This window comes from Cuculus canorus, chromosome 1, assembly GCF_017976375.1.
Source record: "Cuculus canorus isolate bCucCan1 chromosome 1, bCucCan1.pri, whole genome shotgun sequence".
Taxonomy (NCBI): domain Eukaryota; kingdom Metazoa; phylum Chordata; class Aves; order Cuculiformes; family Cuculidae; genus Cuculus; species Cuculus canorus.
This window is the reverse complement of record NC_071401.1, coordinates 193700916-193713836: the sequence shown is the minus strand read 5'-3', so window position 1 is coordinate 193713836 and position 12921 is coordinate 193700916. Positions and strand designations below refer to the sequence as shown.

Genomic DNA, 12921 nt, shown 5'->3' with positions numbered 1-12921 from the left:
TCTCGATTTATTCATTCCCAAGAGCAAACCAGGAAATTAACTTTGGATTTTTCACTATAACATAGATAATGGTGGAAGAGCCACCGCTCTGCCAGGACAATATAATCAAGTGCATCCCACTATTTTAAATAATTTTTAATTTAAAAGATAGGGACGGAAAAGATCCTAAGAATACTTGTTTTAGCTGAGTATGCCAGACTGACAGTCATTCATTCTTGTGATCAGAACCAACTGCTACATTTGGCTTTTTCCTTTTACCTCCTCAAACTCCCCTCTTCCCCCATATCATGGCCACAGTAAGTCTTCCACATTTTAGACAGACTCTGATACCTTTTTGAGAATTCCCAGCGTTACCTAGGTTCTCTTGAAATTTTCTAGAGGCAAAATTGAAATGATGAGTAGTGTAAAGTCACTCGGGAGGAAGAATGTCAATAGCCCACACCACACAACCTGCGGTGTTCCTCAGACAATGCTCAGACAGGTAACATCTGTACAGTGACTCGCATTAGCAAACATCACTTTAGCACCAGCAAGAGCGGATGGCAGAAATACCCTGCAGGCAGGGACACGGTGAACAGCCATAAGGGCAACTTCTTCCCAGGGCCAGAAAGCCACTGTGTGAGCTAGGCAAGCATGGGCCACAGGAGGCTGGACTTGCCAAAGGCATGCAACCTTATAGACACAGCTCGATGGTGGGGGCATAAATCACAACTAAATATTGATACATTCCTTCTCAAGAACTATTTGGTTGCCTCTCGCTTCCTTCTTCCCAACTGTGTATGTGGTAGTGAATCAGCCTTAGGCACTGGTAATAAGTTTCAAAGAGAAATAATGGGAATACACAACAAAGCAAGAAGGCTGTCAGTTGTCAAAGTCAGCTGCTTAAACCAGCATGGCAGTGCTCCTCCATCAAACTGAGTTTCCTGGTCACATCTGTTTTTTTCAAAATTTCTACTAATTTGTCTATTCATATTCTATATACACACAAGGAATTAAACACAATATAGAAATTTGCTATTATACAGTCTATGTAAGAAATTAATATGTGAATAAAAGACATTTGCACATCAAATAGCTGTTATAAAATTAGATATTCACATACTAACACATTCAGGAGACCACAAGCCATCTGTGTAAAAAATTTCTAGGCTCGTTTGCATCATGTGCAGACAGATTAAACCTAGCAGGGCCGGTGAACTCATACGCAGACAGCTGTGGACATGGCTGTCTCTCTTTACAGACAGAAGCACCACAGTCACTGGACATAAATGAACCTAAAGTAGAATGAAAATTGTTACCTCTAAAAAATGAAAAAATCCTGCAAGGCAACTAGAAAAAACAGTTATCATTCATAAGAGACTAACCTAAATTCTACATGCATTTCAGTTTCTGCAGAAACTTGCAATGCTACGGATTTGTGTACAAGTTTAAAATCTGAAAGAGAGCTTTCCTGATTCATTTAAATACTTCCAAAAGAATGCTTACACTACACAGAAATAACAACACATATTCTGTTTTGTTTCTAAATACTGGTTGCTGTCAAATCCAGGAACAGAGAGAACACAATCAAAGTTACAATCCTCTTTACCGCATTAATCCTTCTGCAACCTCTCAGCTGCCTCAGCGCAGCCACTGCAGCAAGTGACATGCAACATGTGACTCCCACTGCCAAACAGTTAATATAGTAATGACATTAATCTCGGAGGAAAGTTTAACACTCTCTCACCAAATTAACTGCACGTTCTGAAGAATCAATTTCAGATCAATATCTGTTGTTTTTTCCAGTTAGTGGCAAGAGTCTCAAAGCCTAACTCTACACATTCTCCTAGTGTGTACTGCAAACTCTGCATCAGTAGCGTTAGGAATGATCTTAAACTATTCCAGGAGATTCTCCCTGTCCTATGGAAACATGGACATAGTCCAACTTTCTCAGCCAAATCTGAATTGTTTGTAGATGTGAAGTCCTTATGTTGTTGGAGACTTAACAGTCCCTGAATGTCCAGAGCTTCTCTCCCATGCTCTTATACTCCATTTGTAATCCTCCTTCCTGCACCCTACACAATGCAAGCCCCTACCTTTCCTCAAAACCTCTGCTGCAGCTGCCAAAGTCCTTTAGGTCTGCCTTTGAATCTGTAATTCCACTGGATCCTTGCTAACTGGTCATCAGGGAATACAAGCAGCTGTTTTGCAGGAAACGCCACATCTCCTTCTAATCATAAGTAAAAAAGCATAGCAATAGAGAGGCAACATGAGCTCCAGAGCCACAAGCACAGCGTGTGGGAGAAAGAGGCAAACCCACACTCTGAGCAGAGTGTCTCTTCTCAAATTTTTGCCTTGACTCTCCCACACAAGATCAAGCACTCGCTTACCTCACAGCAAACCTTACAGACAACAACACAACAGTAAATCCATTGCCAGTAAAACACACCGACCACATGCTTTCAAGTGGACTACAGTATTTTTGTACCCAAAAAGATCTTTATATGATCCTGAAACCAGAGATATCTCCAATTTGGACTACAATAAAAACTGTTTCTTAGTATATCCTACCTACACCCAATCTTACCCAACACGTGCTGCTCAAAATTGATCAAATCAAGTGAACAGTTCTTCCCCACAGTTAGGGTCTTCTCCATTGGTGAGACACAGAAGATGGCAAAGGAAAAAAGTCACGATACAGCTGGAGCACAGAGAAAGACATGCTTTTGGTCTTTCAGTAGTTTTTTGCAGGTAGTTGAAACAAAATGTCGAAAAAAATCCCTCTAACGTTGTTGGAAGAGAGACACCAGAACTTTTGTTAGCACCAGTCATTTCGAAACGTTACTCTCGCTTAGCATGAGCTGACTTCCTGCGTGCAAGAGGCCTAAAGCAAAAATCAACTTTAGGTTGACCCACAAATAACTCAGAGACTCAGTGTAATGGATTACAGCTTGGCATTACACTCAGTAAAATCAAACAAAATGTAATTGCGAAACCCCAGAAAGGTAAGGAAGTTATTTGCTGTTAGTAAACATTACAGAATAGTAAAACTTCTTTTAAGCTTGTATGCATGACAATCCTTGAGTTCATAGCCCTTTTACTCAAAATAGCATAAACTAATTTTTCTACCTGACCCTAACACAATACAAATACTGTTTGTTATTCCTCATTTAAAATATTCAAGCAGATGGTAATGAAATTTAGTCTCTTATCCACACTGTGATTCTGTTCCAGCAGTGTATCACAGTCCTGTTGACGAAGACACTACTTATGGTAACTTCATACACCACCTATGCACAAACTACAGTTTTTCTATTCACAGCATATCCCAAGGCGTTTTGTTGCACAGCCCTTTGCGGTACAAAGTTGAGCAATGTATACTTACAATTCCAGTAAATAGCAAGCGAAACCTGCCACCTTGTACTGATCCCAGTTCAAAGTTTGCAAATGTACTTGGCATTAATTCTAATAAAGTTAAAACATAAAAATCCCCACACATGCCCCCAAAGCAACAGCCAGCAGGCAGAACAACGAGACTGCTTGCAGAAATGTGTCATCCTGCAGTAACTGGCAGCTGGTTCATAACAAGAGTTCATAAACACCTTGTAAGCACTTTCATTTTGCAGGCACAGTCTGAAAAAAACTAACAAAACTAGTACATGAGGTTAAGCAAAAATAAGCTTGGATCTGATGCTAGCAAGCTACAGCATAATGTCGCAAGACTGAAGGATAACTTTACCAGCTTTTTAGACAAAACAGTATTCCAAGTCCAGCAGAAAAAGTTTGGAAATAATATCCGCAAACCGTTCCACCCTTCTTGCGCTGCGCACTGGAAAGGAAACAGCAGAGTCGGTTTCATTTTGATACTTCTTGTAAACTGACAAAGGAAATAAACTGCCAGCTCAAACCCACAGAGTGATCCGCTGCATAAAATGCAGCTCGACAATCGCAAGCTTCATTCCAGGTCAAATGACATAATTGGGAAATTATCAAGTGCTAAAATAAGCCCCGTTCTGCTGGTGTTTATTTACAACAAACACAAGCTTTGCTTTCTGACATAAACCCACTAAACTGATTCTCCATTTCACAAAGTCTACAAGTGAGTAGGATCAGCAAAATTATGCAAAACATCCTGCACGGAGAAGAAATGTAAACTGAGCCACTTACAGAGCGGAGCGGGCTGCCAACTTAATCTGATTCTACGACGACTGTAAACATGTACTTTTGGAACGTGAAACGATTCACATTGCCACAGATGCCGTCAGAGGAACACAGCAACATGATTAGGTATTCTGCACACGGTAAAAATCCAGGCAGATGACCTGCCGCAGCAAATACCAGATCAGGGCTCGCACACACCAACTGTTTTGACTACAGGCACTTGTTAAGCACCAAGTTTCAGGTCCTACCAGTTGGACACCAGAATTGATCCTGTGCCAAGAACAACAAGCGCTGAAAAGGCTGCTGGGTTTTTGGGTTTTTTTTTTTTCCATTTTTTTTTTTTTTTTAGAATTGTTGATTCAACTCAAGTAACTGCAGAAATGAACCGAAGTGCAAAATTAAAAGCAGCAGACCCCACAAGTGTATGTTTAGAGGAAGACACCGCAGTTTTTCTTTTTTGATTCAGGAAGGGAGGAGGGTGTTTGTGTTTAACACAGCAGGATGAACCTACTAATGTCCTAAAAAATCTTTTATATATGGGGTAACTGGGCAGTTGCCAGGATAATTATGAGACAGGAGGAATAATCTCTGGAATACTTCTAAATTACTCTTAAGTGGCCAAATCTCTAAAAAATGGCCAGATTCCACAAAAAGCCACACACTCATCATTTCCCAGAACATTTCCATTCCTCTCTGTAGAAAGCATTAAAAAAAAAAAAAAAGTGTCAAACAGAGCTTCAGCATGGAAAAAAAATGCCTCAAATAGTGTGATTAATTACACTAAATGTAAAATGAAGCTTCTGAGTACTCGTCTGCTTCTTTTGCAAGGATTTCGAGATCTAAAGACGAAGCTCCAAGGTATTGCTGAGGTATCAGAGAGACAGGAAAACGACAGAAGGGAAGAATACCCAGCCCCAGTGACAATGTCAGCCTTCACATCACTGAGTTAGAAGACGCAGATTTAACTCTGGTGTCATGGCCTATTTCTTCAACTTTAAAATGAGATATTAATAATTTAAGGTATTAAGTTGTTTAAGAAAAAAAAGAGTTGGAGGTTTAAGTAGGAATTCATCACTTCTTGTAATGACACAATTCCACAGATGTAATCAGCACAGGACACCTGACACACTGCTACTGCAGAAAATAAGGACCATTTTCTACCGTAAGTCATACACGTTTCTCACCTTAGCAAAACCAAAAATCCCCAGGCAAAAAAGAAATAACAGAATCCTGGGTACACACCTTTTTGAGTGACAACCCTTCCAAAAAAAAGGCAAGGAGAGCTTCTGCACGGAGATTTCCTGCTGTGCTGAAGGAGATGTTCTGGTAGTCCAACATGAAACTAGCGAGATATCCTGACGCTGAGGCAAACACCATCTCACATCTCATGTCCCATGCTTACACCACAAGATAACTCTCACCATCCTTTTGCATCCATTCTTCTGCACTGGAATCTCATTACCCGCTGGCCAGGGCTAATGGCATTCCTACCATCTCTGTTCTTAGAGCAAGGAAAGGTATTACCAGCCCTAAACCTGGGGCAGGTACATCAGATGAAATGCTGAAATGTTTCTAGCAATCAAACAACAGTGCTTTCCTTCAAGCAATGGAAAGTACCAACAGCACAAATGAATTTTGTGGGTGATTTTGTGATGTGAAGAAAAGTATTTTATTTGGCTATTTGTTGGATGTAAGAAAAAATGTATCTGTACATTTAACACTGAAGTACAACTAGGAACAGCACTCTAGTTTACTACATACACAAATTTAAGAGCAACTCACTTATTCATTCCTCCAAACACCAAACTTAAATAATTTTACTCCAGACACACTGTTGCAAATTGTAGAAAATTTAGTATCCCACTTTCTGGTGCTTCCTAAGGTGTAACAGGCTCCTTTCCTCAGGTAGATCTTCTACTTTCAAGGTCATCTGATGATACATATTTTTATTTATTTACCTATACTAATCAGGTAAAATACTTCACTGTATCTCTATTTCCATCCTTAATGATATTTACAACACAATAAAGAGTCATTTATATAAAAGTCATTGTTTTAGGAACTGATCAGATGTTTTCCTTCATCCATCACAAAACTATTACAGAAAAATGACACTCCTTTAATGTTTTATTTAAGCCAAACAGATACAATGGCATTTCTTTTTACAGATAAGAAAAGATAAGCCATAAAAGGGTGAGATGGAACTACTGAGGTGGTTTGGCAAAAAACAATGCTGTAGTACGACTGAGAAAACAAGCTATTGTTTTTAGGAGACTTACATTCTTGATTTGTTTTTGTGCATAACATCATGTCAGATTTTATTCAATATCGAGATAACACATTGCCAGCTCATTTTGCCATTCCTTAGAAGAAACTTGTATGAAAACAGTAACTTTACTGAAATTAGCCCAGAATATTAGCTTTGCAGGACTTGTACATAATCCATTGTTTAAACCTTCTGGCTTTTTCAGATCTAAGTGTTATTTGGGATCTAAACCCAGCATCTGGTGAAGCAATATACTTCTTAACAAGCCTTTTTATAAGCAGAGAAATAATGAAAAACGTTTTTCTAAAAATCCGTGGATTTGATCCCTAAACTTGCTTCATCTGTTACCCTGAGCTTCTCTGCCTCATGGCACCCTCACCATTTCACCCTGCACCCACAGTCCTTTGCCCCCCTGCAAAAGAGACAGGTTAAGCTCTGGCTGGTCTGTAGGTACATGTGTGACATCTGTCAGTGCAAATGTGCTACTGCCACATGAAATAATGTTCCCTGGGGCACATTAATTAAGGTGTCTCTTCACAGTTGCTGCTTTTCACAGGATTGCTGAAACTTTGTATATTTTCAGCCAAATTGGCAAAGAGTAAAAAATTCTTAAGACAAAATTCATCTCCTAAGTCCTACTGCTATTATTACTACTACTGTCATTATTATAATAATTATTACCCTTTACAAAACTCACGTTAAAATTTATATACAATTTTTTTTACTTGCTTTTCTGTGTTTGCCATGCCTCATGGATAATCCCAGACATCAAGTCAATCCCCTTGGAATATTCTGACACCCTCTGAAAATCTACATAACCAAACGGATCTGCCCAACTAAGGGCACTGTATGGTTTTGCAAATGGAATGAGCTCATATTTAAGTTTCTATTTGCTTTTTATCAAGCCTTTCTACAAAAGCAGCATAACTGTCAGCGCAGAATATTTCCTTACTCCAGATGTTTTAGATACATCAGCTTGCTCATTTTTCAGGCTACATTATTTGCTGTAGCCTGAAAAATGCATTAGTTGCATTATTTTTTTGCCACATTATTTGCTGTAGATAATAAAATCTATTCTTTGGAATGCTGCAGGAATACTCATGAGTGGTAACCCCCAATACACAGCCTCCAAAGCGAATGTGCAGAATAATTCCTGAAGAAGTCACTTGTTCATGTTTCTCTCACCGCATACAATAGCTCTCACAAACAAGAAACCAAACTCTCAGCCTTCCACAGAACAAAAGTGAACAGACAACACTGAAAGACATACCCAAATACAAAAGTGGGTTTGTAGGGCATTTTTTATCTGATCCTCTGCCTTAAAAAATCTCTTTAGATCTATGTTTACATGTGACTTAAGACCTAAGAAGATGGCTTCAACTTTAATTTGCATTATTTACGATTTCTAACTGTGCAAACTAAAGAAATTCTGACCTAATCACACATGAATGAAATAGATGCAAATTAGCCTCCTAGAGTCCAAGTGACAACTACTTTGCATAGTGCCTCTGAATGCATCTCTTAACCATTCTTCACTGTAATGAACTTCACTTATTACAAATCACTTGTTTTGGATAAACTATTTTATCGTAACACTCACAGTTATCTTAACACTAACAGCTCTCCCACTGTTGCCCTGAATGGGAAACAGTGTTGTACATCTACAATTTTAGGTTTCTCCTCTACCATTATAAAAGATTTCTTTCAGATGGGACTTCACTTAGTTTTTTCAACCTACTATGTAATCAATAATAAACTGAGACTTCAAAATTTGTCGAAGCATGGTCAGTGTTTCAGATGCTGTTTGAAGAAAGGTATTTTCCAAGGCCACACAGTGGTTAGAATATGGGTTTCAATACATTCCAAGTTTATTCATCCATCCATGTTGCCTCTGTCGTGTACTAACATGGCAAGAACAATAAGAGACAAGTCTCTGTGGGGAGCCATTAGAGTAAGGGTTAGGCTTAGGGTTGTCCCCGTGGAGAGTTGTTCTAGAGCCAGCAGGAATGGCACAGGGAAAAGAGACAAATGACTTCTATTACAGCTACCTACCAAGGTGCACAACTCCGAAATGTGGCACAGCTGTGACAGCACAGCTGTGCAATTCAGCTTTCCCTCCTACCACTCCCAATACCTTTAGCACCCACTGCAGGTGGCTTCAGCTTTCTTTGCATCTTCTCAGAAGCAAACACAGACTATATTTTAGAAAAACTTTTAGGAAAAAATAAATGTGTAGATGCTCACCAGCTGCAGATATACAATATTTTTCCTATAAGGTGCTCTTAACTACTTTCTACAATTATTTACATAAAATCATTGGTGGGGGGGAAAATCACTTCTTATTAAAGCAAGGCATAGCTCAATGCAGAACAACGGATGGTTAAGTAAATAAACCAAGCTCATTAGAAGTCCAGCTAGCAAGCAAGTCACACAAAGGAATCAATTTTACCTGAAGACATTTAACTATGCAACAGGAGGTCTCAGAGAAGTATGCAATAAACATATTTCCAAGGTATCAAATGTATCATTCATTTATCAGTCACTTTTGATTTAAACCACCTAGTCAATAGGAGCAAAGGTAAAATATATTAGGATGATTATTTCCTACCAGGGCTTAACTGTTTTTTTATAGGGCTAAACCTGGCTTCATCCGTGCTTGGTGTAACATGTCACTTCAGGTGGGAAGAATGAATAAGTACATCTGTTTGTCAAGAGATGCGAATAGCCTTTGGTCAGCCAAGAAATGATTACAGGGGGAGTAAGCTTGGAAGCTAACGGGAAGAAAACAATTTTAAGACAAGGATTTCAAAGTGGGTTATTTATAGAGTCCACACTCAATTAACCATGGTCAGATTATCTCCACCAGAGGTGCAGGAACAAATCAGCTCCAGCCGGGCTCATTAGCCTAGGTGCAGCTCAATGCAAATGTTCCCATACTTTTAGAGATGGTGCAGGTCCAGAAATTATGCAACAACTTTTTTTTTCAGCATAAGAATGAAGTCCTTTTTTTAACTCAAGTGGGGCATTTCAGTTGTTTCTGTATGACATTTCCAAAAGCAAGAGCGCTAGGGAAAATGGCAAAGACTCCAGATGAAGCCACTGCCTTGCAGTATTACCCCCTTGTGCTGGGTCCCGAGAATTTTTATTAACTCAGGCACACTGTCAAGCCTGAGCTGGCTGTGTGCATTCCTGCCATTCTGCGTCAGGGCTGCATCCTCTGTCTGGACGCCAGGGAGCTGGGGAGCTTGGGGCAGACAAGCACAAGATACTTATGACAACGCAGGAGCCAGGCACCAGCCAGCATGGCAAACACTAATAAACCCAAATACAGCTAGGATAGGACTGAGCTGTGAGATCACTTGAGACTACGATTTACAGTTTAAGTCATTTAAACCAGATATTCTAAATAAGGAAAACCTTAAACACAAGTGCTTTCCTAACTAGAAAAAAAAAACAACCCAGAAAGAGACGATACCAATCCAGCTTGAAGCTGTTTTCCTGGCCACTATGCCAGAAGTGTAATTGACAGTGAAATAAAGAGGTAGATGGGAGGAAATGGAAAAAATCCAACATTATATTTCCTACTTGCCAATTACTTCCTCTGAATCAGACTACCTCTGTTCATGCTGAAGGGCTGAAACCTTTTACCCATCTGCCAGAAGATGGCAAACTCCAGAAAGAGACTTTATGCTAAAAGTCTTAAAAGGCTTCTGGAAGTTGTCTCTTCTCATCAAATTGATGCTGCTATAGTTGAAAGAAATCCTACTGTTTAGAGGCTCCAAGAGATACTTCCAAATTGGAGGAGTTTGATTCAGTTTATTTTTTTTCCCAGCCGTGGGAGTCACTTGACCAAAGAGGCAGGGAAAGGACAACAAGCAGGATACTGGCATGAAAAATCTCGGCTATAATCAGCTGACTCCAGCTTGATTACAGAGGAGGAACTAAACTCTGTATTTGGCAAATGGATCACAGAGCAAGTCTTTTCTAAAGCTTTTTGCTGAGTCTGCCAATTGGTAGCTGGACAGCACAGCAGATTTAACCAGAAATGGCTAACAAGTGAACCAAAACGAACCATGCCTGAGCTGTCAACACTACGATTTGCCTGTGGTATCTAAATATTGAGGGAAAAAGGTTTATTTACACTGAAGAGCATAATATGTAGCAGAGAACTGCTCAAGCAATTTCAAATGACAAGAAGAACCAGAGGATCACAGAGCGTAGGATAAGGGAGAGGAAAAGGGTTACCTATCCCACCAGAACATCACTGTAACACTTGCAGGTCCTAAATCTACAACCTATTCCCCTTCCTTTCCTTCTCCCCAGTCCTAAACGCCTTGACTTTCCAGATTGCTTGAAGTCTGAAAAAAAACCAAACCCCAAATCAGCTCAAAACCAAAATTCACTCTGATAGATAATACTTACCAGAGAACTCTGGCAGCTTTAGCAGTCATTACTTCTCTTTCCATTTCAGATCCCTAAATGCCTACTGCCCAAACGGTAGTGAAAGTTACAGAAGGGTTTGGTAGTGAAAGTTACAGAAGGTTTATTATCTTTCTTTGCTGTTCTATCTTAGGATGCAAACCTGGAATCAGGGTCTAATGTATTTTGGAAGGTGTAGCATTCAGACAGTAAAACCAGAAAACTTATCTTCTGCTGTACTGTATTTGCAGGTCCTGTGTATAGTATTTATCTTGGAATACGTGCTAATGAGGATGGCACCACAAGAACTAGAAGGGAAAGGACTTAATTACTGTAAACAACTCGGAGTAAAAGACTATTAAACATTCAACAACTCACATTAGTGGCAGGCTTAAAGTTTGCACCTCTCATTTACTGTAACAAGATTAGGTCAAGGCTCCCGTCCTCCTCCTTGAGCCCCATCAAACTAGGAAAGACCACAAAAGCAAAACCCCGGCACCACCTCACTGTCCAGCTCAAAGCCTCAGTTGCTGTAGGCTTGATGAGAGACACCTCAAGTAATTCCCCTTCCTGGGGGTAACTGCCACAGCAAATCTCAACCTGTAACTTCCAGGTAAATTGGCTGCATATCTGTCAAGCACCTACACGTGAACCGCACCTACATCAACTTTCCACTCCATTACTGCTTCCCCCACCCCAAGTTATCAACTCTAGCCAGGAACTTGATTAGCAACAGACTGTGAAACACTTTCAGAGAACTTCAGAGGTGGCACTTACAAAAGGAGAGTGAAATTTTATGGCCTGAAATCCCCAGAGCAAAGCGTGATGCCTGACATTGGGCCTTGTGCTTTACAGCTGCAGTCATACCACAGATCAAACAGGGATACTATTTCTGTTTCTGCTCTTCCTCTCTTTCAAAACATTCTTGGCTCACCTTTGGCCTCAACCTGACATTAATACATGGCTGCATTACGGTGTAGGAATAGAGATCGGGCACGTTGTATAACATAACGTTAAGACTTTCAGCAACTGCTTCCTAGAACAGGCTGCTTCGTCCTGCAGGTACAGTGTGTATTGGGGCCCTCAGATGTAGACTCAAAGAGTCAATGTATTGAAATAGGCTTTCTGAACCTACTTTCACAACTAACCTTGATTTGTCCTGTATCAGAGTCCTCTCTCTTTTTAATAATTTTATGTCAATTTACCAGTCACAAATCTTACTTGCTTTCCCCACCCCTTATTGGTTAATTGTAAATTATTAAACAGTGTAGTGATATTAGCTATTTTTGTATGACTCTTGTCTTCCTCTTCATAATTACCTGTCAAAATCCATTACACAGTGAGTTTACGACAAATTATTCTATGCTGGTTTTGTATTTTAATTAAACACAAAACAATATTGGTCGGATACATCAGGACATTTCTAGCTTTACAGAAATCAGTGCTCATTCAACAGCCACAGTATTTCACAGACTTAGACAGACACCACCTCCATCAGATGACACTGGTTTCGGGTAAACAAGTAGGCTTCTTCTTCTCCTGAAAACTCTAATAAACTTTTCTAGCATCACTTAGACTTCATATTTATAATCATTACAAAAATAACACAATGGAGATACAAAAGTTTAAGTTTCTGCCTTCTAAGTTCATTAGAGAGAGGCTGCAATCCATGCACACAGCAAGTAGTTCAGCTGTAATTCATACTACAGCATAGCAGAGGTAAAGCAGTAATGCTGACATTAAACCTGATACTATATAGGCCTTAAAGCATGCAGGTAATCACTCTGTTTCCAAGAACTCCACACTCAGAGAAATCAGATATATTTAAAGAATAATTCAGTATAATGAAAGTACTCGCTTCCCTTTAATTTAAACTCACACATCTAGAACCATATCGAAGCTTCCAAAAGCAAATGCTCAGCGATTGCCTTGTTCTTTATTTAACAAGCTCTATGGAATATATATAAAGGAGTCCATAAAAAAGTTGACAGCTGCTAATTCAAGAGTCAGCAGTTTCTCATTATAGTGGTACATTGTGTTGAAACTGCTTTGGTACCACTGTCAAGTTATTAATCAAACAAAAACCCCTATGAATT

The 12921-nt window shown here is 39.6% G+C and overlaps 1 protein-coding gene across 8 annotated transcripts in view; it reads right to left on the bottom strand.

Annotated features, from left to right (window-relative positions):
- The window catches only part of ATXN7L1 (ataxin 7 like 1), a 118319-nt gene that overhangs the window by 36817 nt on the left and 68581 nt on the right, over positions 1-12921 (bottom strand). The window contains exons 1-2 of one of the 8 annotated variants that reach the window (XM_054049860.1): positions 4147-4375; positions 3719-3808 (exon numbers count right to left, since the gene is read on the bottom strand). The exons of 4 other annotated variants lie outside the window; for them this stretch is intronic. Coding sequence is in view for 1 of the 4 variants with exons in the window: in XM_054049843.1 (XP_053905818.1) it covers positions 2567-2636 (70 nt within the window). In the remaining 3 variants the exon portion in view is untranslated. Of the gene's footprint in view, positions 1-2566; positions 2833-3364; positions 3508-3718; positions 3809-4146; positions 4376-12921 lie in introns of those variants that run through there. 3 more of the 8 variants (XM_054049869.1, XM_054049874.1, XM_054049843.1) reach the window with 3 other exon arrangements.